The sequence below is a fragment of the Dermacentor andersoni genome, chromosome 10 (assembly GCF_023375885.2).
Source record: "Dermacentor andersoni chromosome 10, qqDerAnde1_hic_scaffold, whole genome shotgun sequence".
NCBI classification, from domain to species: Eukaryota; Metazoa; Arthropoda; class Arachnida; order Ixodida; family Ixodidae; genus Dermacentor; species Dermacentor andersoni.
Genome location: NC_092823.1, coordinates 106,412,356 through 106,435,929, shown reverse-complemented (window position 1 = coordinate 106,435,929; position 23,574 = coordinate 106,412,356). Strand labels below are relative to the sequence as shown.

The 23,574-nt window shown below is 47.5% G+C and overlaps 1 protein-coding gene and 1 pseudogene across 1 annotated transcript in view; both read left to right on the top strand.

Annotated features, from left to right (window-relative positions):
• Positions 1-7,437: 7,437 nt before the first annotated feature.
• Positions 7,438-23,574, top strand: part of LOC126544594 (ubiquitin-like) — a 34,764-nt gene continuing 18,627 nt past the window's right edge. The window contains exons 1-4 of the mRNA XM_055077761.2: positions 7,438-7,510; positions 11,281-11,334; positions 17,757-17,810; positions 18,022-18,076. Coding sequence (XP_054933736.1) covers positions 11,287-11,334; positions 17,757-17,810; positions 18,022-18,076 — 157 coding nt within the window. The 5' untranslated portion in view covers positions 7,438-7,510; positions 11,281-11,286. The remainder of the gene's footprint in view (positions 7,511-11,280; positions 11,335-17,756; positions 17,811-18,021; positions 18,077-23,574) is intronic.
• On the top strand, positions 8,983-11,274 carry LOC129387934 (ribosome biogenesis protein NSA2 homolog pseudogene; annotated as a pseudogene).

Here is a 23,574-nt window from a genome sequence, read left to right as displayed (position 1 = left end):
GTCTAAGTTTGTCTTCGCATGTTGCGAAGATAATTAAAAAGGCTCATCGAATGTTAGGTTCCTTATACCGTAACTTTTCAGCAGCACTTTCATCTTTAAAGTTCTTGTTATATAAAACACTCATTCGATCTACGTTAGAATACGCCACTCCAGTCTGGGACCAAAGCATTAACAATTTGGTTGCTTCACTAGAAATGGTACGCGGTACAATATCGTTCTACTCACTTCATCCTTTCCTGTTATAACCACACTACCAATATAAGTTCCATGAAATCGATTATCTCGCTTGCGTCATAAGCATCCTGCCGAAAAAATTTTCGCTTGAACGGGACTAACCCTGAAGGCAAAGGTCGTAAACTCAAACTCGTGAAGTGGGACACGTTCCACAAAAAACTCGAAGAAGGGGGGCGAGGCGGTGAGCCGATTACGGACATAGACGAATGGACCTCAGAAGGGACGTAGACGCGGCAACTAGCGACGTTCCACCCGAGGCGAACCTCGAAATAATCGACAGCAGGCTCCTACACATGTGGGAAGCAAAGCGAAAACTCCTAAAGAGATGGAAATGCCAAAGACATAAGAAGGCGTTGCGCAAACGCATAGCACAATTGGACAGAGACATCGAAGAACACGTCAGGTATGCAGGGCACAGTGGGAAGGCGCGTGCAACGGCCTCGAGGGGCAGATTACCGGGGCGAGCGCTTGGCGCCTCTTTTGACACCTGCTAGACCCGGAGGAGACTGAGGCCGCTCAAGGCCACTAGACTCTTAGACTAGTAGAGATTATAGAAGCGATAACTTCCTCGACGCAATACGTGACCGTTACCTTAAGAAGGTCGAAATCATCCAACACGCCGAATACTATGGCGTTGTAAACGAGAAACTGGACGCAGGATTGAGTGAAGCGGAAATTCGGATAGTCCTGTTCGAACTAAACACCCCATCGGCGCCAGGCCCGGACTGGGTTACCAACAAGACTCTGCGCAACCTAGACGACGAGTCAATCTCCCGACTCGCGACCTACGTCAACCAAGTGCTGGGGAGGGGGCTCCCTTCCCGAAGCGTGGAAATGGGCCCACGTTATCATGATTCCTAAACCGGACAAACAAGTTACGCTCGATAATCTAAGACCTATTTCGCTCACGTCTTGCGTGGGCAAAGCCATGAAACACGCAGTTCTCACCCGCGTGACCGACTTTCTCGAGGACCGCGACGCGTTCCCGCACACCATGCTATGATTCCGCCGCGATCTCTCCGCACAGGACGTATTGCTTAAGCTAAAACACCCAATCGTAGACGACACTATACAGCTCCACTAAGGCAATTCTCGGCCTAGATATTGAACAGGTCTTTGACAACGTTAAACACGAAGCGATTTTGAAAACCGTAAGAGCATTAGGACTAGTCCAAAGAACGTACAATTACGTTAGAGATTTCCATGCGGGCAGGCGCGCACACGTCGTCGTTGGTGACGAAGCGTCGCCGGAATTTGAGACGGGTCCGTCCGGCACGCCACATGGCTACGTCATATCACCATTATTCTTTAATTTAGTTCTACTTGGTCTACCCGAGAAATTAACATAAGTAGAAGGATTGCATCACAGTCTCTAAGCAGATGACATCACTCTCTGGGTTCCCGGGGCAGAATGTGACGGTAACGTAGAGCGAACGCTACAGGCGGGAGTCGATGCAGTCCAGGGATATTTGCGAGGAACGGGCCTCGAGTGTCTGCAAACTACAACTACAACTACAATCTACAAACCCACAAGCAGAGGTCGTAAAACCGTGCGCAACGAGAAACGGGAATACTCCGAAATACGCATTATATTGGCAGACGGTACTCCCATACCGCACGTAGACAAAATTAGAATCCTAGGGTTACAACTGCAGGCATATGACCATAACGGAGAGACGGTGTGGAGGCTTCGTCGTTCACTGGGTGACAGGATCCGACTCTCGCGTCGCATCGCGAGTAGACGCAATGCTATGCGCGAACACTGCTCGATCCGTCTCGTGCAGGCATACGCGAGAAGCCGTATAAGGTATGTTGCCCCCTGCCTGAAATGGATAGGGTCGGAAGAAAACAAGGTCGAGTGTATGAGGCGCTTTAAGAGTGCGATTGGCGTTCCACTCAGCGCAAGCACCGACGAGTTTCTGGAGCTCGGACTTCACAACTCACTTGACGAGTTAATCGAGGCGCACGACGTTGCGCAATACGAACGATTATCGAAGTCAAAGACAGGCCGATGCATCCTAGAGTCACTCGGCATCACGTACCACACTCAGCATGGAGAAAAGACGGTGGTTACGGACTCGGTCCGCGACCGCCTGATCATCCCGCCGCTTCCCAAGAACATGCACGCGACGCCCCACGTCGGGACACGCAACAAGCGCGCAAGCGACCATCGAAAGACGTTAAGCGGTTTACGTAAACACCGCGCGATATGGAGAAGGGAGAAGCGCACACGCGATCGCGGTTGTAGACCGCACGGCTAAGTGCCTCGTGAGTGCCACGGTGACCACGGGACACGCGAAGGCGGCCGAAGAAGCCGCGATGGCCCTAGCACTCGCCGAGGTGCCGAACGCTGCATTCGTGATCAGCGATTCGCAGGCGGCAATCCACGGCTGCGCGCGCGGCTGCGTCTCGCGGGAAGTGGCCCGCATACTCCAAATTTGTGACGAGGGCGACTCGCCCTCGCAACCCGCAATTTCTACGGTCTTCCTCCTCTGGCACGCACTGATGCCCCGCTCGCGGGCAATGAGGCGGCCCACGCCACGGCTCGTGATCTCACACGCCGAGCCGCCGCAGATTATATGATCGCCGCCTCCGCCCCCCGAGATCGGGGCATCGGATCTGCCAGATTGGGACACTACGACAGAAATGCAGCAACAGGAATCACAATGGGCGTGGGGCGATCGTCTGACCACGTTCAGCGGCCTCACCCAACACTACAGACTCGAGAGACGCACATTCCTGCCACCGCACGATAAGTTAAACAGGAACGAGGCCGTAACCTTATGCTTGCTCCAAACACACACTTACCTTAGCCCCGCCGTCTTACATCACTGCTACCCGGGTTTATTTATACCAAATTGACGTGTGTAAAGCTTGCGGACAGAGAGTAACGCTGCGAAAATGCTCTGGGAATGTGCCGTCAACAACGCTACTGAAACCACCTCCGTTTTCAACGCGTCTGTAACCGCGGCTGTTACCAGAGTACAGGAAGCCTCGAGCTCGCTTCTTCCCGACGCCGCCCCAGCTGCAGGGGCCGCCGGAGACCTTCTCCATCGGTGTCGCCGCCGCTGGGAGGCGGCTCTCAAAAGTTCGGAGTTGGAAGACCAGCTCTGGGCCGTCCCGCAAGTTGAAGATGCCGCCCGAGTACAAGGACTTCGAGCCGACACCTGAGGCCACCACAACAAAAACTACCGGACCATTATTTCATACAGTTTCTTCTTCTTCTTGAACTTTTTTCATGGTCTTTACTATCACGCAACCCTCCGTGACGAATTCATTCTTCAGCCACATGATATATCAGACCAACATGATATATCGGACCCTTTAGCGTTTCGTTCACATTCTAGCAGCTGTATTTTCTAGTCTCACTTGCCGTACTTCTATCTGCTTCCTTTTCCCTTCTCTTCCTGCCGCCCGTTCCTCACGTCCTCGCGCTTCTTGTTCCGCGTACCATGCTTTAACTCCACTCCCCTCAGGTCCATGCATTCTATAAATGACAATAGCTTTCGTGCGTTCATCATTCCTAGTATTTAGAAAAATCACAGCGTAACAAATGACTTTGTCCTGTCACTATGGATGCCAATTCGTGGTGGTGCAAGATGCGAGGGAAAGCGTGTGAGAGTGAGTCGACAAGAATCGTGGCTTGATGCTCGCTGTGTTCTGGCGCGCCCAAAGTTTAGCAGTAACGTGACCAAGCGCTCATTATGGGGGGAGAGTACAAGTCTTCTCATCTAGCCCAGTCATGACTGCGCAGGCTTCCCGCGCGGCTGAGTGCACACGCAACCCGCACGCCATTGCTTGGAGGTAATGTGCGCCGGTGCAAAGACTAAGGGTGAGCCGAGATGGGTTGATCGGGCTGTCCTTCCGTGCGCCTAGTGTTGGAGGTCATTTAATGTTAAGTTTCGGCAACATGGTGAATCCAGAGGCAGTACGAAGCGTTCGCTCCCCGATGCCGGCGCTTTCTTCTCGCCATAGTTGCGATAGCTAGTGCTCAAGGAAAAAGAGTGAGATCGGTTCATGTTTGCCTGTGTTCGCCTGACATTATGATATGTAATTTAGGTAGTAAGTGAATGTTTAATGTAATTTATACGGCCGATAAAGCTACAAGCTTTACTTTGTGTAGTTGTTTAACCCTTTCCTATCACTATGAATGTTTGGCCTCTCAGACAAAATGGCGACTTTTGTTGGGCCGAATCTCTGATGGTGGATATCCACCAACTATGCTAACGTAAAAAAAATTGTTCACGCTCTATGACAGCAAAGGTGATGCTGCGAACTCGAGCACAGGCTGAAGACCAACACAAGTGTTACTTTCGAGCTTACTTTCTTTTTCTTTTTTCGGAAAAGCCAATCTGCTCACATTCGTTCATTCATCGCGTGAATCAACGTCACCAGTTGAATTAGCATGGGGAGTAATGTATCCGTCAAACCATCACTTTCCGGAAAAGTGAGTGGACCTGGCTGCACTCACATTGTAATGTAATGTAACCTTCTTACAGCGCAGCTGTATACCTCTACCGTCCAAGGGAATTTTCGTGTCGTAAGCAAAAAAACTCAGTGCCCTTCCACTCTGTGAAGAAGGATGACCAGCGAAGCCGTGTATGTGGGCCCCTTAATGGCGAACTGCACCTCCCCCGCGGGTCGGTCCAGCATTTTACTATCTTCGGGATCGGCCCACGTATGGGGAGTGCTTAATGCCTGCTTCCCCTTCGCCGCGGATCGGGCCGGTCGGTATTTCACTATCTTCGGGATCGGCCCACTTATGGGGAGTACCTAACGGCTGCTTCAACTCCGCCGCGGGTCGGGCCGATATTGCACTATCTTCGGGAACGGCTCACGTATGGGGAGTGCTCAACGCCAACACGAAGCAAAGGCAAGTGTCCGCAGAACTATTACGTTAAACACTTGCCTTTGCTTCGTGTTGTCGACAGATTCGACTTCGCCCTGCCTTCTGCGAGCCGCCTGGTTAGCTCAGATGGTAGAGCGGTTGCCCCGGAAAGGCGGTGGTCTCGGGTTCGAGTCCCGGACCAGGACGAATTTTTCTTCAACTTTGAGGCTTCTCTATCGAGGAACCCGTGGGGGTTTCCTTTGTAGCAATTGCTACGAACGGGTGGATGTCTGATTTTCCCTTTATTAATTACTTCTCTCCGCCTTCCGGGTTTCCGCAGAGCTACTACGTCAAATCTTTACATGAGCTCCATGTTTATGTCTTTCTTGCTTAGCTCCACAAAGCCCAAAATAATTCTACATCGTGGAAAATTAGCACCACTTGTTCTCCTTTTCTTGGCCATGGACAGTACCATCATGCAAAAAGAGAATTAAATGTTATTGAATGGGAACATAACTACTGTAGTAATCAATTAGACATTGGTTTTCGTATGCTTGAATGTATGTTTCTTCTGGCTACAAAAGCACAATGAATTGTGTTTTGTCAGAAGGTTAAGGGCAACTTGCTTCACCAAAATATAGCTTTGATTGACACAATAAATATGTGTGTGTGTGTGCGTGCGTGTGTGCGTGCGTGCGTGCGTGTGTGTGTGTGTGTGTGTGTGTGTGTGTGTGTGTGTTTGTGTGTGTGTTGATATTGATTTTGCAGGTACAAATGTTCTTCAACTGCATCCACAAGAGATAGAAAGAAAAGTTTACGAGGCACACTGTATTACACGAGAATGCAATAACTGTGTAAGTGTAGCATCTGTATCCTTGTAACACATGCGCAAAGGACTATCGGCAGCATGTTTTAACTGGTGTGGATGTGCATTCACTGCAGTTATTGCTTGCTGTCATGTATTTCCATCATTTATGGAAGTCAAGCACTGGTTGGTAGTCTAGTGTTAGTTCTGTCGTATTCTGTTCCTGTTTATACCTTTAGTCCTTCTGCTAAAAAAAATGCAGTCGCACAATCTTACATTTACTTGGCCAGCTAGACTTCCAGTATTGTAATAACGGAAGCTGGATTCAATGTTTTCGCTGTTTGTGGCTGCCATTCATTCCTTTTGCTGGTTGTGTTGTAATGTATGCAAGATGTTCCACTATCTTAGATCTGTTATTAAACCACTAAAAACATGTTTGTCTTTTGTGGCCTGTGATGCCCAGTTAAACATGGGTGAGGTGAGATGATGTTAGCATGCTTTGGTTCCATGTTCGGTGAAGCAATTCAGGTATCGCTTGGCCTCTGTCAAGCCAGTCTTGGACTTGCTGATGTTAGCCACTGTCTGGGGGGGTTCCTCCAGAAACTGTTCCAGCTTGCTTACACCGATGAAGGAACTGGCCATGGCCTCTGCGCGACAGCGGTTTGCAGTTTAGAAGTGTAGGCTGCCCAGGTTCGATACAATGTCTTGAATTGAATCCTGGGGTTTTACGAGCAGAAACTACGATTTGGTTATGAGGCACGCCGTAGCGGGGGACTCTGGATTGATTTTGACCATCAATGAACCTTTAACGGGCCCCCAATACAGGGGCCTTTTTGCATTTCGCCATGATCGAAAGGCGGCCACCGCGGTCGGGATTTTTACCCGCGACCTCATGAGTCGACATCTTGAGCACGTTTCTATCGTTAGCAACTCATCAACACGATACAAAGGCTCCTTCAAGAATGAACTGCAGTACAGTTGCGTGCTGGACGTGATTGCTAAAATTTTAATCGATGGTAACCTAGGATGCAGTGTAAAATACACTATTGTTCAACTTAAAGTGAATCTGTATATATGCACTAGCTATTGCGTGGGGAGGTGAAGGGGGCGTGACCTCAAGTGGTTCAATTTTATTTAATTCAGATAAGAATCGCCGGAACAGGTGTCATTGTAATCATTCCATGTTAGATCGCATAACACATGTAAGCCATTCAAAACGCCGCTACGCACGATAGTGTGTGGCAATATTTCTTTATCTTCAACTGGATTTTATTAACACCAAAAGCGCAAAGGCGCTGAGCAACTTCACGCTACAGGGAATTGCATCCCCAGTTTCGCTTTGGGTCGCCGTTGAGAAAGCGAACGTCGATCCAGCGGCCCTGCTCGGCTGTGCCAACTTGCCAAAAGAGCAGGCCAGAAAAAAATTAGGATAAAGTTTAGGCTTATAAACGTGCAAAAATAATCGCAAATAAAGGCTGAACTATTCAAATTTAGTTTCTCACGTCTTCATAATATTTTTAGTTGTTTATCAAATGTTAGCAATGTCATTTCATTTCGCCTTTTCTTTTAGCTGTTTCTGCGATCACGTTCCCTTCCTTTTCTCTAAGACCTGCTCCACGCTGCAACTCTCATCCGGCGGACCGGCAAGTTTCTGCTTGTGTTCTCTCAAAATGTGTAGTTTTTCTGAACTTGAACCCTTGCGAGCACTTGTGATTGTATAGCTTTTTTTAAAGGTAATTGCGCCGCTCTTAGCCTGCGTTGTTGTTAATTTTGTGACGCTCGTTAAAACTATGCGGAACGCTTGGACTAGCGCCGTGGAAAACTCTCAGTGTTTTTCACTGGCTATCCCGTTTGAACAATTCTAATAGTAAATGTAAGTTTACACAGATGGTTAGGCAATTCATGCGCGTTGATAAACGCGCGTTAGTTGAAGTTAATAAAAATGTGTGTGTGCGAAAGCGCGAAGTGTCAACGTGGTCTTGTGCTTTTGAACTGTGTGCGCGATCGTCGCATGTGAACATTTACTAGTTTGGGTGCCACTTGAGTGTTCTCATGTGTTCCATGTTATTTCCGCGTGTACTTTGCCTTGGCTGGATCGTTAAATGATAGGTAGGGCGCGCCGCTTTACTGCCAAGTTTTAAGACTCCGTTGTTCAGACCTTGACGTGCGTTCTGACAATCCCGGGAATTTAACGTCGCGCTATTTAAATACTCGAGGCGTGTTACCCCTAGACGAGATTAACTGATCGAATTTTTCGACAGTTTGTCGACGATCGCTGCGGCACCGTTGTCAGATTGGCATTGCGAAGGAGTCAGTTGCACTTGAAATGTAAACAGATCGCAAAACGATTACATCGTCTAAACCCGTTGTCTTGTTGGAAATTCACCGAAACGTGGCATTACGTAGAGGTAGCCCCAGTTTGTTTCGTCGACAAGCCTAAGTGCGTCTTGGGCTTGCGGCTAAGTTTAACGTGTGCAGGATTGGCTGGATGGATGGATGTTATAAGCGACCCGTTTGCAACGGGGCGGTGGGTTGGGTCACCGAGCTCTTGATATTATACTGCCTAATGTCCTGCCTAGGTTAAAAAAAGGGGGGGGGGGGAACTCGCGATGAATTCCCATAACCGAATTTTCTGACCCCCTATTGTGAACTTTGTTTTTGTATGTCTCCGTTTTTTGGCGTTTCCATACTTTTGTTCCACCAATCTTCCAACGGCCTCTTACTAATCTCTATTGCGGACGTGTCTACTTTCCCCGTACTTAGCACTTGTCTGTACGCCATCTGTCAATAGTGTCAGGCCATTTTGACCTGAAGCAATCCTTGTGACATAAGTGATAACGTTATCTGTGATATTCTGTTTCAATATCTAGTTTCGGTATCCTCACAGAGGGGCTACTTTACATTTCTTGTAGTGTAAATGTGCAGTACACACATCATGTTCACTATGGTAATGACCGTCATACGAATTTGTCTTTTTATGCCAAAAGTCTTTTCTATGTTACTTAGGGCTTATAGTTTCCTCACAGGGGGGATTCCTTGCATTCTTGCAGTGTAAGCATGCACTACAAACATTCTTCAATCCTTGATGGCCAAAGAGCTGTCTCGACTCGAGCTCAGAGTGAATGAGCTGCCCATCCGTGTTATCCAAGGGGGTACATGGATGTTTGCATTGTCTGTTCCCTTTGTGCCCTGGCTATTAGGCCTCACGCCATAGGTCTCTTCTTGCCGCCCCGTCGAAGCAATACCACACTACTGCTTATTTTCTTCACCTCTTCAGCGCTTTCCATCGGATCCACCTTCAGGCAGCGGCATATTTCTAGCAGATTTGTTTTAAGCCTCGCAAGTGGCGCAGTGGTCGTAACCAGGCACGATCTTCTGCTGAACATAATCCACCGCCTAATGCCACCTGTGTACTCAGTTCGGATAAAACGAGTGACTGGTTTAGGCAACAGACGTGTTCATGTCTGTCCTCGAGAGTTGTGAGCATGGCCGGTTTCGAATGCATGGCAATAGGGGGCACGTGCTGTCCGAACGTTATACAAGTTCTGCCTCTTTACTGACCCCAGCCAAGAGGACAGCGAAAGGCACTGGTCACTAGGGGTGCGAGCTGGAGTACAGGAAGCGGAGACGTCAATGTGGCAAGCTGCTATGGACCAAAAATCTAGCCCGGCCCTGTATAGAGTCCACAAGACAACCATCTCTGTGGAGTGGCTGTACGACAACAGTGTTGGCAGTGCCCTTTTGTTTCAGACCCTTGTGGGAACACTGCACACTAAGGTGTATATACGCCGCTTCGACCAGTCGGTGTACGACGGTGCAGTGCTGGGCATGCGAGGATGATGAGGACAGCATTGAAAACATTGTGCTCTCGTCAACCAGATGGCACTACACTTCCCAAGGCACTTGGTTTTGTGGAAGCGCGTTATAGCTATGACAAAAACATGCACCCCCTAGTAGCGACTTCAATCACGAAGGCAACACTTCTATAGTGGTGGTCAGGGGAGCAGTGAACAAGGTGCATACGTATTGTTCGAGCAACTGATGTAGTTTCTTTTTTATCTTTTTTTGGTCAGGGCACCATGATGTGCCCACCTGATGCAAAGGGAAAGGCCACGATGACCATTTAGCTTAGCAATGTACTATAAAGCAGCCTGAGGGAACACCTGTTGTCCCCTCGCAGGTGACTCAGGATTTTGGAAACTTGGAGTACACCGCAGCCAGCTGCATCCCAAAACTTGGCTACAAAAGAGGGATTGTTAGCATGCGTGTCACTGCTGCGTTGAGCAGACGGCGTCGACAACATGCTGCAGAACCAGCACATTAAGCTTCACTGGAAGTGGTATGGCTATAGGCTCGACCACCATGATGGCTTCACAAGTGGCTTGGGTGGAAGCCGCACGGGGATGCTGTTAAGGCCAAGATACTCACTAAGAAGTGCTACTTGGAGAAAGTCCAGACAAAGAAAATGCTGAACATGCTTAAGGAGAAGCTGACAAAGCAGTGAGGACCTGAGGCAGTGGCACAGGGTGCAGTTCCGGTCTACCTGCTGGACCGTGAGAACCAGTCGAGGGCTAAGGTCCTGTCAAACATGATCAAGCAGAAAAGGAAAGAATAGGCCGACAAGTGGGATATGCCCATTCTGAAATTTCATGGCATAGGGGACTGAGGCGTTCTGGGTGATCAAGACAGGCAAAAGGAAGAAACAAGGCATGGAGGCGTATGGTGGCCAGACATTCATTTGGGAAGGGATTCATGCGTAAGCCTCTGAAGTTTGAGTGGTTCATCAGAATAATGGCACGATGTCTCAAGAAGGCTCATGTGACGCACCCGGAGCTGAAAGCCACCTTCTGCCTGCCAATCAATCGGCATGAAGAACCTGAGCTCGCCGCTCTACTCGCAGCTGGGGGGATCACGAAGGGAACTCTGTTCAAACTTAATGTCAGTGAACCAACTCTCGTTATGCAGGGTGGCAAAGCGATGTGGGGAAAGTATGCGCAGGTGAGCAACAACACCGAGAATGATGGTTTTAGGACATCAATGCTGCGCTTCTTCAGTGAATAAAACGAAGCTTTTTCTTGGTAATTGTTTCCCTTTCATAGCTTGAAGCCGTCCAGTTGTTCCTTTTGTAGGACTTGCATTGTTTGTGGGAACACTCCCAGCTTCAATGTTTTAAGGCCACTGTGTACATGACCAGAGCTCATTCAAGGCTGTGCAGAAAGGGTGCTTGAGTGCCCTGCCAGCAGAGGATGCTTGTCCTCCAAAGCATTGCAGCACCGTGAATTTTAACTGGTGTCCCACTGTGTGACAGCAGCTCCGGTAATATGCAGTGACCTGATAACATTGAAGGTTGCTATTAGATCTCTTGCGTTGACTTTGCACTGTCTTAGCATTATTATTTTTTTCCTTGTCGCAGGTTGCCATGCAGATCTTCGTGAAAACTCTCGCTGGCAAGAGCATCACCCTAGAGGTGCGTGTACCTGCCATTGCTTCCTGCAAAAGTTCTAATCATCTTGTCTGTGATGAATCATGTACCACTCATACACACTTACCTGGTGATAAGCGCAAAACACCGAATCACTATATGCAACTTCTGATCGCTTGTCGGCAGTGCTCCATAACCTGTAAAAGACTGCGTGGTCTTGTGACCCCCTGTGCTTTTTTTTCCCCACCTCATACCTAGGCCGAGCCAAGTGATACCATCGAAAATGTAAAGGCGAAAATCCAAAACAAGGAAGGTGAGTTCTGGATGTAAATAGGTTGACATGCTACTTTTACGAGGCTGTTAATGAGACTAGAGGTGCTCACAAACGATATGACATTGCTCACTGTTTTCTAGTAAGACGGTGCTGTCGTCCATGGTCACATATTAAGGGAATGTGGGGTATGTTAGGCACAATGGGCAGACAAATTGTGAACTGTGTATGTTTCGCTTACGGCTTCAGTGAAAATTGCTAAGCCGTAGCCTTTGGTCTGTTTAAAGGAGTTATTAGAAATCCTTAAGAATGTGCTCTATATGTGACATTTGCTGAAAATTGGAATTGTGTTATGTGCATTTCAAAATAATTGCTAAGTATTGATCTTCACTAATTATAAACATTGCAAACATTTACCGAACCCTTGGGTTTACCCTTATTTTCATGTGGTGTAAAGCGTTTATAGGTGGTTTCTCCGGTGTCCTCAGTGAATTAAACAGGGCAACTTGTTTGTTTGCTGAATGTAAGGATCAACTAATGGGTAATGTGTAGGAAAATGTGTAGGAAAAAGTCTGTCTTACAAGAGGCACAGAATTTAGCTGGTTCCCCTGGCAGAAATACAAATGCCACCGATACCATATATTGAGAAAATGGGGGAGAATGCTACGGCAAACCACTTTGCAAAGTTAGGTGCCTGTGGATCAAGTGCAGCTTTCACAGGGAAAAAAAAAAATCTGGTACAAGGGTTCATAAGTGTCATACTGCCGTGTTCAGCTAAGCTTGCTCATGTCCCCTCTTTTACTCCAAGTTTGTATTTCATGAAAATGGGGGCTTTGTTGATGAAACTTCAGCGTTCCTGGCCAAATTACGAGCATTGCAAGTAACTACTGAATGCTGTTATTTTTTTTCTTGTCTTAATGCGTTATACGACGTCCGTAGTAGGTTTCCATGGTGTCTTTGGTGCACCAAACAAAGCACCGTTTTTTTTTTTCGTTAGTTAGAGACATTTTGGGTAATGTGCAGGCAGGCCAGGTTCAAGAGGAGTTCACTAATTACGACATAAGCAGTAAATTATTGTATGCGAGCAATTTGGTGTTGCAGGTGTGTTTTACGAATGCGAACGAGCTGACCTGTTACAGCGTCCAGCACAACTCGTATTCATTGATATAGAAATTGGCCGTGCTTCTCTTCTGCCTCACCTGGAATGGAACGTCATCAATGAACTTTGTGGAAGTGAACACATCCCTGTAACTTATTAACACCGTATACAACCCTCCCAATATTCCTCAATGGAAATTAGCATCGGCTTACAAGGAAGCATTTTTAACTTATTTAACAAGCAATTTTATAAATGATTTTAGTATAGATGATGATCATCATCATCAGCCTGGTTACGCCCAGTGCAGGGCAAAGGCCTCTCCCGTACTTCTCCAACTTGCTCGGTCATGTACTAATTGTGGCCATGTTGTCCCAGCAAACTGCTTAATCTCATCCGCCCACCAAACTTTCTCCCGCCCCCTGCTACGCTTCCCTTCCCTTGGAATCCAGTCCGTAACCCTTAATGACCATCGGTTATCTTCCCTCCTCATTACATGTCCTGCCCATGCCCGTTTCTTTTTCTTGATTTCAACTAAGATGTCATTAACTCGCATTTGTTCCCTCACCCAATCTGCTCTTTTCTTATCCCTTAATGTTACACCCATCATTCTTCTTTCCATAGCTCGTTGCGTTGTCCTCAATTTAAGCAGAACCCTTTTCGTAAGCCTCCAGGTTCCTACCCCATACGTGAGTACTGGTAAGACACAGCTGTTACACACTTTTCTCTTGAGGGATAGTGGCAACCTGCTGTTCATTATCTGAGAATGCCTGCCAAACGCACCCCAGCCCATTCTTATTCTTCGGATTATTTCAGTCTCATGATCCGGATCCGCGGTCACTACCTGCCCTAAGTAGACGTATTCCCTTACAACTTCCAGTGCCTCACTACCTATCGTAAACTGCTGTTCCCTTCCGAGACTGTTAAACATAACTTTTGCTGCAGATTAATTTCCAGACCCACCCTTCTGCTTTGCCTCTCCAGGTCAGTGAGCATGCATTGCATTTGGTCCCCTGAGTTACTAAGCAAAACAATATCATCAGCGAATCGCGAGTTACTAAGGTTTTCTCCATTAATTCTAATCCCCAATTCTTCCCAATCCAGGTCTCTGAATACCTCCTGTAAACACGCTGTGAATAGCATCGGAGAGATCGTATCTCCCTGCCTGACGCCTTTCTTTATTGGGATTTTGTTGCTTTCTTTATGGAGCACTATGGTGGCTGTGGTGCCGCTATAGATATCTTTCAGTATTCTTACATACGACTCATCTACACCCTGATTCCGTAATGCCTCCACGACTGCTGAGGTTTCGACTGAATCAAACGCTTTCTCGTAATCAATGAAAGCTATATATAAGCTTTGGTTATATTCCGCACATTTCTCTATCACCTGATTGATAGCGTGAATATGGTCTATTGTTGAGTAGCCTTTACGGAATCCGGCCTGGTCCTTTGGTTGACAGAAGTCTAAGGTGTTCCTGATTCTATTTGCAATTACCTTAGTAAATACTTTGTAGGCAACGGACAGTAAGCTGATGGGTCAATAATTTTTCAAGTCTTTGGCGTCCCCTTTCTTATGGATTAGGATTATGTTAGCGTTCTTCCAAGATTCCGGTACGCTCGAAGTTATGAGCCCTTGCGTATACAGGGTGGCCAGTTTTTCTAGAACAATCTGGCCACCATCCTTCAACAAATCTGCTGTTACCTGATCCTCCCCAACTGCCTTCCCCCTTTGCATAGCTCCCAAGGCTTTCTTTACTTCCGGCATTACTTGTGGGATTTCAAATTCCTCTAGACTATTCTCTCTTGCATTATCGTCGTGGGTGCCACTGGTACTGCATAAATCTCTATAGAACTCCACAACCACTTGAACGATCTCATCCATATTAGTAATGATATTGCCGGCTTTGTCTCTTAACACATACATCTGATTCTTGCCTATTCCTAGTTTCTTCTTCACTGCTTTTAGGCTTCCTCCGTTCCTGAGAGCATGTTCAATTCCATCCATATTATACTTCCTTATGTCAGCTGTCTTACGCTTGTTGATTAACTTCGAAAGTTTTGCCAGTTCTGTTCTAGCTCTAGGGTTAGAGGTTTTCATACATTGGCGTTTCTTGATCAGATCTTTCGTCTCCTGCGATAGCTTACTGGCATCCTGTCTAACGGAGTTACCACCGATTTCTATTGCACACTCCTTAATGATGCCCACAAGATTGTTGTTCATTGCTTCAACACTAAGGTTCTCTTCCTGAGTTAAAGCCGAATACCTGTTCTGTAGCTTGATCTGGAATTCCTCTCTTTTCCCTCTTACCGCTAACTCATTGATCGGCTTCTTATGTACCAGTTTCTTCCGTTTCCTCCTCAGGTCTAGGCTAATTCGAGTTCTTACCATCCTGTGGTCGCTGCAGCGCACCTTGCTGAGCACGTCCACATCTTGTATGATGCCAGGGTTAGCGCAGAGTATGAGGTCTATTTCATTTCTAGTCTCTCCATTCGGGCTCCTCCACATCCACTTTCGGTTATCCCGCTTGCGGAAAAAGGTATTTCTTATCTGCAAATTATTCAGTTCTGCAAACTCTACTAATAACCCTCCTCTGCTATTCCTAGAACCTATGCCATATTTCCCCACTGACTTGTCTCCGGCCTGCTTCTTGCCTAACCTGGCATTGAAGTCGCCCATCAGTATAGTGCATTTTGTTCTGACTTTAACCATCGCCGATTCCACATCTTCGTAGAAGCTTTCGACTTCCTGGTCATCATGACTGGATGTAGGCGCGTAGACCAATACGACCTTCAATTTGTACCTCTTATTAAGTTTCACAACAAGATCTGCCACCCTCTCGTTAATGCTATAGAATTCCTTTATGTTACCAGCTATATCCTTATTAATCAGGAATACGACTCCTAGTTCTTGTCTCTCCGCTAAGCCCCGGTAGCGCAGGACTGGCCCGCTTTTTAGCACTGTATATGCTTCATGTGTCCTAACCTCACTGAGCCCTATTATATCCCATTTAATGCCCGCTAGTTCCTCCAATAGCACTGCTAGGCTCGCCTCACCAGATAACGTTCTAGCGTTAAACGTTGCCAGGTTCAGATTCCAATGGTGGCCTGTCCGGAACCAGCGATTCTTAGCATCCTCGGCTGCATCGCAGGTCTGACCGCCGCCGTGGTCAGTTGCTTCGCAGCTGCTGGGGACTGAGGGCCGGGGTTTGATGTGTTCATATAGGAGGTTGTGGCCAAGTACTGCACCAGGGTGGCCAATCCTGCTCTGGTGAGGGAGTGCGTTACCGGTTCTGGTCACTGGGATCAGGCCACACTCCAGGCATGCTTATGCAATTTTATCAACATGCGGATTTTTTTTTTTTTTTTATCCGGTGGAAAATCGCGCGACACCGGGATTCGAACCACAATCCTCTTGCACGCGAGGCGGATGTTCTACCTCTATGCCACCGCTGCCCTCCCTACTTACTTTATTTACGAAAATGCAAAGCCACTGGCAGTGCTTGTGGGGCACATAAATAAACTCCACTTGATTAAGCCAGTTAGGTTTTGGCCCTCCACTTCGAAAACACGACAAACTGATGTCCTATTTTGTCATCTTAGAATAGGACACATATGGTACTCACAATTTTCTGTTGACTGGTAATGAACCTCCAACCTGTGGTAGATGTTGTGGGAAGCTCACAGTCTTCCACGTCCTTGTGGAGTGTCGGGAAGCCGAAAGAGAGACGACAAAGGAACTTTTTCCTCTAGCACACAACTATTGTGTCCCTCTCCACCCCACTATGTTTCTTGGTGAAGAACTGCTTTATAATATCAAAGCTGCCCTAGGTGTCTTGAACGATATGGTCTTTCATGCTAATAGACCAATAGTTTCGTAGCGCATTCTCTCTGCAGAGGATGCCACTGTAATAGTAGTCTGTATAGCATATGCCTTCAGGTCCTTGTGCTTCAAGGGCTATGTTAAGGCAGTAATGCTTTTTGAAAATTTTTTGCCTCTGACAAATTTTAGTATGTCGTACTTCTTTCACAATGTCTTTTTCGTGTCCTTGGCACACTTCATAGTCGTCGCCATAATTTTATTACATGTAGCCTTTACGCACTTTACAACGATAGTCTTTTAGGCCCCTTTACAGACCAGTCACATCATTGCTTGTACCGTATTTACTCGAATCTAGGCCGGGCCCAATTCAAAGCCGACGCCCAAATGTCTGAAGCCAGAAAAAAATTAAACTTACCTCTAATTTAGGTCGAACAAAAAAGTGAGGAGAGTGTTCACAAAATGAAAACAGCATTTATTTAACATGAACATGCCAAGCTCACTCTACGTTATCATCGCTGCTAGCCTCATAGCTATAGCTCAGACCACATACACAGTTGGGGATGCGCGCAAGCTCACATCCGCGCGCCCATGCGTGCGCAGACCGTGCGGTGCGGCTCGCATGCATAGAAATGCAGCGCAATCTTGAACAGCTCCTCTCTGTTATCGCATGCTTATTTTCCTTATCATTGTCATCTCCTCGCCCCAGCACACGAAAAAAATCCCCTGTTGCCCCTTCCAACGACGGACATCTTTTTTTCATCAATGCCTCTGTGGCTAGTACAACTTTTTATTTGAAAGCGGCACTATAGTAGCGTCGCCCATTTGGTGCCTTTACGATAATGACTCACTATGGGCCACGCCGCATGCCAATAATGACATAGGTCAAAATAGCAACTTCGCTCGTGTACTTCAGTTGGCTACTGGCGCAGCTAATAGTGGCTGCGATACTGACTTTTCGAGATAGCACTAGCTATGCACCATATTTATCATTTTCAATTATAAACTGGCACATCTTTTAAAATCCTCGAATCTAAGCTGACCCTGGAGTTTGGTGTATGATTATTTGAAAAAACCTATTGGCTTAGATTCAAATAAATACAGTAATTCATCCCTTCACTTCGAACTCATTACCACTAACCTGGCGCTCTTTGGTAAATACTAGGCCCTTGCACCACGAAACACTACTCATCATCATCAACATTGAAGGTTGCTATTGGATCTTTTGTTTTGACTATCCACTGTCTTAGCATTATTATTCTATTTTTTTCCTTGTCGCAGGTTGCCGAACGGATCTTTGTGAAAACTGTCGCTGGCAAGACCATCACCTTAGAGGTGTGTGTACCTGCCGTTGCTCCCTGCAAAAGTTCGTCATCTTGTCTGTGATGAATCATGTACCACACATACGCACTTACCTGGTGATAAATGCAAAACACCGAATCACTATATGCAACTTCTGATCGCTTGTCGGCAGTGCTCCATAACCTGTAAAAGACTGCGTAGTCTTGTGACCCCCTGTGCTTTTTTTTCCCCACCTCATTCCTAGGTCGAGCCAAGTGATACCATAAAAAATGTAAAGGCGAAAATGCAGGACAAGAAGGGTGAGTTCTGCATGTAAAAAAGTTGACATGCTACTTTCACAACGAGGCTGTTAATGAGACTAGAGGTGCTCACAAACGATATGACATTGCTCGCTGTTTTCTAGTAAGACTGTGCCATCAACCATAGTCACATATTAAGAGAATGTGCGGTATGTTGGGGACAATGAGCAGACAAATTATAACTGCATATGTTTCACTTACGGCTTCAGTGAAAATTTCTAAGCCGTAGCCTTTGGTCTGTTTTTAAAGGAGTTATGAGAAACCTTTAAGAATGTGCTCTATATGTGACATTTGCTAATAGTTTGAAGTATGTTGTGTGTGTTTCAATATAATTGCTAATTACTGATCTTCACTAATTAGAAGCATTGCAAACATTTACTGAACCCTTGGTTTTTCCTTATTTTCATGTGGTGTAAAGGGTTTATAGGTGGTTTCTCCGATGTCTTCAGTGAATTAAACAAGGCAACTTGCTTATGTTTGCTGAATGTAATGATCAGTTAATGGGTGATGTGTAGGCAAATTTGGGGCCTTTGCAATTAAGTACATATGCAAGTGCTCTGGTTTGTTGCGAGTCTGTCTTACAAGAGGCACAGAATTTAGCTGGTTCCCCTGGCAGAAATACAAATGCCACTGATACCATGTACAGTAAACCCTCGTTAACTCGAAGTTGTAAAATCCGGGAAAAATTTCGAGATAAGCAGAGTTTCGAGTTAAGAAAAATGCCGAAAATTTCAGTGACCGGGTCACTGAAAGAGCCAGTGATAACCAGCACTGCTAACAAACGCTCCACAGCACGGGGGGAGCTTTTGCAATAAACGCAGAATTCCCAGGAAAAACTGAATTTTATTGTTTTGAAAAGAACTTGGTGATGCTTGCCTGCTTGGCGTTGGCATTCGGCGCGAGAAAAGCGTCCTCGAGCTGCTGAACGCACCGCATGAGCTGTTGTTCGCCGCCGCTGCATTCAACTTTGTTGCGGAGCAAACGTAGCAAGTTCCTTGTTTCTGCAGTTGTCGGCACTTCTCTAGGTGGTTCTTCGTCAGCGCGATCGCCGTCGTTTACTGCCATTTGAACAATGTCGGCGTCGGACAACATTCCGGTAACGGGCACGTCAGACTCGTAGAGCGCGTACTCTTCAAATCCGATTTCGCCGTCTTCGGCATCGCTGGCGCAGCCGGCAGCTTTGCGGACTTCGTCGCAAAGTTCATCGCAATCACTGAACTCGTCAGTGTCTGGCTCGAGCGATTTCTCGGCGCGCGAAAATCCTGCGTGCGCAAAACAATTGGCAATCGTCAATGGACGCACTTGTCGCCAGGCTTCGGCGATCAGGTGGACTGCACCCAGCAAATCTATTTCGTACTTCTTACCACTGTCGTATGAGCACAAAATGCGGTGCAGGAGACTCTTCCGATAGAATTTGCGAGCAACCTCAATGACTCCTTGGTCCATCGGCTGGAGCACGGATGTCATATTAGCAGGCAGGAACTCCAGCGTGACTGCCTCCAAGTTGTTGATTTTTCCGTGGCCGGGGCAGTTGTCCACAACGAACAACACTTTCCGGCCGTCCCTTGCCATTTTGCGGTCAAGAGCACGTACATACTCTTCAAAGAGCGCTGCACTCATCCAGGCCGTTTTATTGGCGCGGTAAGTCGCATCTCTCGGGAGCCGTGCATTTCGGAAGCACCTTGGATTGAGCGACTTACCGATAACAAGCAGCGGCAGTTTTTCATCGCCGGTGGAGTTGGCTCCGAAAAGTATCGTCACTCGGTCTTTGCGCTGCTTAGCGCCTGAGCACGCTTCTCCCTTCGGCGTGTATGTGCGGCTAGGCAGCATCTTATAGAACAGTGCTGCTTCGTCGAGGTTGAAAATGTCCTTGTCCGCATAAGCCTTTTGCAGCTCAGCGAGGCGGTGGTTGCGCCAGGTGTCTGCAGCCCCTTCATCAACAGTACCGCTTTCGCCGTGGATAGGCTTCGAGGCCACGTTATTTCTTTTTTTAAATCGTTCAAACCAGCCATTACTGCAACTGAAGTCTGTGTGGCCCATCTGCAACGCCAGAGCGTCTGCCTTCTCCATCATCATTTGGGTTGTCACGGGAAGGTTGGCTGCCCTGACATTCCGGAGCCACAGCATGAGTGCTGCTTCGACGTCCGGGAATTTCGAGGCCCGAATCCGCTTCCGCTCGCTGGAAAAACTTTGCTCGAAGCCATCGAAGACCTTCTGCCGATTTTTTAAAACTGTCAAAAGCGTCGACAAGGGGATGCCGAATTCTTTGGCGATGCTTGTTTTCGATCTTCCCGCCTTGTCCACTTCCTTGATTAACGCGACTTTTTTCTCCAGCGTCAGAGACTTACACTGCTTGGGGCGGGACATCGTCGTCGTCCGTTGACCACACACCACACTCACAACAAAAAAAAAATTGCAGTCAACGCGTCGTGCGCACAGCGCGACGAAACAAAGAACAGAATCGCACACGCACAATAACGTCCGCACGGGCGAGATGCGGTGGCACGACTACCCGATAAAACCCATGAGCCCCCGCGCGCAAGCGGCGCACACCACGTGACTGCTTCCAAGGTTACTTGACGTGGTTAACGGAAAACGGCTGCATCCGCGGGAATTTTGTATTCGCCCTTCGATCGTGACCGCGTTCGGCACTTTAATAGGAACCAAGCGCTCGCTCGGAGCCTTTATCACCTTTTGGTAACGGCCTTTGCCTTCAGCCGTCCCGGTCGAAATTTCGAGATATCCGTATTACGCCCGAAAAATGCTTCGAGATAAACGGATGCGAATACATAACACCTATGGGTGGGGAAGGCGCGGCGTGGAAAACTTTCGACTTAACCGATATTTCGACATATGCGAGTTCGCGTTAACGAGGGTTTACTGTATTGAGAAAATGGGGGAGAATGCTACGGCAAACCACTTTGCAAAGTTAGGTTCCTGTGAATCAAGTGCAGCTTTCACGGGGAAAAAAAAAATCTGGTACACGTGTTCAAAAGTGTCATACAACTGTTTTCAGCTAAGCTTGCCCATGTCCCCTCTTTTACTCCAAGTTTATATTTCATGAAAATGGGAGCTTTGTTGATGAAACGTCAGCATTCCTGGTCAAATTACGAGCATTGCAAGTAACTACTGAATGCTGTTATTTTTTTTCTTGTCTTAATGCGTTATACGACGACCGTAGTAGGTTTCCATGGTGTCTTTGGTGCACCAAACAAAGCACCGTTTTTTTTTTTTCGTTAGTTAGAGGCATTTGGGTAATGTGCAGGCAGGCCAGGTTCAAGATGAGTTCACTAATTACGACATAAGCAGTAAATTATTCTATGCAGGCGATCTAGTGTTGCAGGTGTGTTGCACGAATGCGAAGGAGCCGACCTGCTACAGCGTCCAGCAAAACTCGTGTTCATTGATAGATACAGAAACTGGCCGTACTTCTCTTCTGCCTCACCTGGAATGGAACATCATCAATGAACTTTGTGGAAGTGAACACGGCCGTGTAACACGGCATGACAACCCTCCTGATATTCCTAGATGGAAATTAGCATCGGCTTACAGGGAGCATTTTGAAGAATTAAGTTACCGTATTTACCCGCGTATAACCCGCCCCTGCGTATAACCCGCACCCCTAACTTTGAACTCGGCGGAAAAAAAAAAAAAAAAACTCGCGTATAACCCGCACGTTTACCTGAAAAAAAAAAAAAAAATGAGCGCTAGAAAGATGCAACTCACACTCAGTGATCATTTCGTTTTCAGAACATTTATTCAAACGACCGCCACCACGTCACTGGTTATCCGATTCTTAATCGTCGCCGCTCTCACTACTGCCATCCGAGGCTTCATCGCCACTCTCAAAGACGTAGTCGTCCTCGGAACCATCCAAACTATTACTGATCGCACATTTTTTAAAGCTTTTCCGCACCAAATCGGCCGGTATCGCTTTCCACGCATCCACGATCCACTGGCACAGCAATGGAATATCAGGCCTTCGCACGCGTCCCGTCGGTGTGAGGGCGTAAATGCCGTCGGCCATCCACTGGGCATACAGCCGCTTCACGTGTGCCTTGAACGGCTTGTTCAGGCACACGTCCAGTGGCTGTAGCATGGACGTCATGCCGCCAGGTATTATGACGAGGTCGGTGCTGGTCTCGGCAAGGCGAGCCTTCACCGCATCAGTGCAGTGGCCTCTGAAGGAATCTAGTACGAGCATCGACCGGCGTGCCAGCAAGGCACCTGGTCTTCGCTCCCAGATTACTCGAAGCCAGTCACCGACTAGGCCACTGTTCATCCACGAATTTTCTTCCGCACGCACAACGATTCCTGGGGGCAGTGGAATGCTAGGTAGCGTCTTGCGTTTGAAAATGACATACGGGCGCAGTTTCGTGCCGTCAGCCAAAGCGCATAGCATGACTGTGCAGCGCAGCTTGGCATTTCCGCCGGTCAGCACGCTGACTGATTTGGAGCCCTTTTTTTCCATGGTCGTGTCCATCGGCATCTCAAAGTACACAGGTGTTTGATCAGCATTTCCCACCTGAGACAGCAAATAGCTGTGCTCCTTCCGAAGTGCGATCACATATCGTTGAAAGTTCAACAACTTTTCCTCGTAGGCTTCAGGAAGCCGCTGGCACATGGTTGTTCGCCGCCGCATAGAAAATCCATGTCTTCGCATGAAGCGCTGAAGCCATCCACGGCTTGCACGAAACTCACGTGGAATGTTCAATTCCCGGGCCAACTTCAGGGCTTCCATTTGCGCCATCTCAGTCGAAACAGCGTGGCCACGACTTCTCTGCTCCTCATTGAACTTCGCAAGCTGCGTCTCGAGGTGGGGGTACGCGCCAGTCTTCGGACCCCGAAACGCTCGCCTGTCCCGGTTCGTTGCTTCGAGACTCTCTTTTTTCTTCCTCCAGTCGCGAATGCACGACTCGTCGACGTCATGCTGTCTTGCAGCAGCTCTGTTGCCGATTTCTTCGGCAGAGGCTATAATCTTTAGCTTCTCTTTCGCTGTGAAACACTGCCGTCGAGTCGCACTCATGATGCCAAAACAAAGCAGGCAAACAGTGCAAACTGGGGTAAGTACACTAAACAGCGCCTAACGCGAGGCTCAACAATGCTGGCCGTTCGTTGGCCCTTCATCGGCTTGACAAGCGTCGATGACGATGGGGATGGCGGACTACACGGGGAGGCCGCCGCACATTGCGGTGAAGCCGACCCCCCCCCCCTCCCAAGGAAAAAATTCGCAGATAACCCGCACCCCCACTTTTTAAACGCGTTTTTTCACATTTTGGTGCGGGTTATACGCGAATAAATACGGTATTTAACATGCAATTTTACAAATGATCTTAGTGTAGATGATGCTGTCGCCTAATTTACCACTTTTATTATTGATGCAGCTGAAAAGCTTATCCCAAAAACAAATGGTGGTTTACTTAAAAGACGTGTTCCCTGGTGGAATGTAGATTGTAATGAAGGATGAAAGAGGCAGAATAAGGCATGGGGCTTATTGT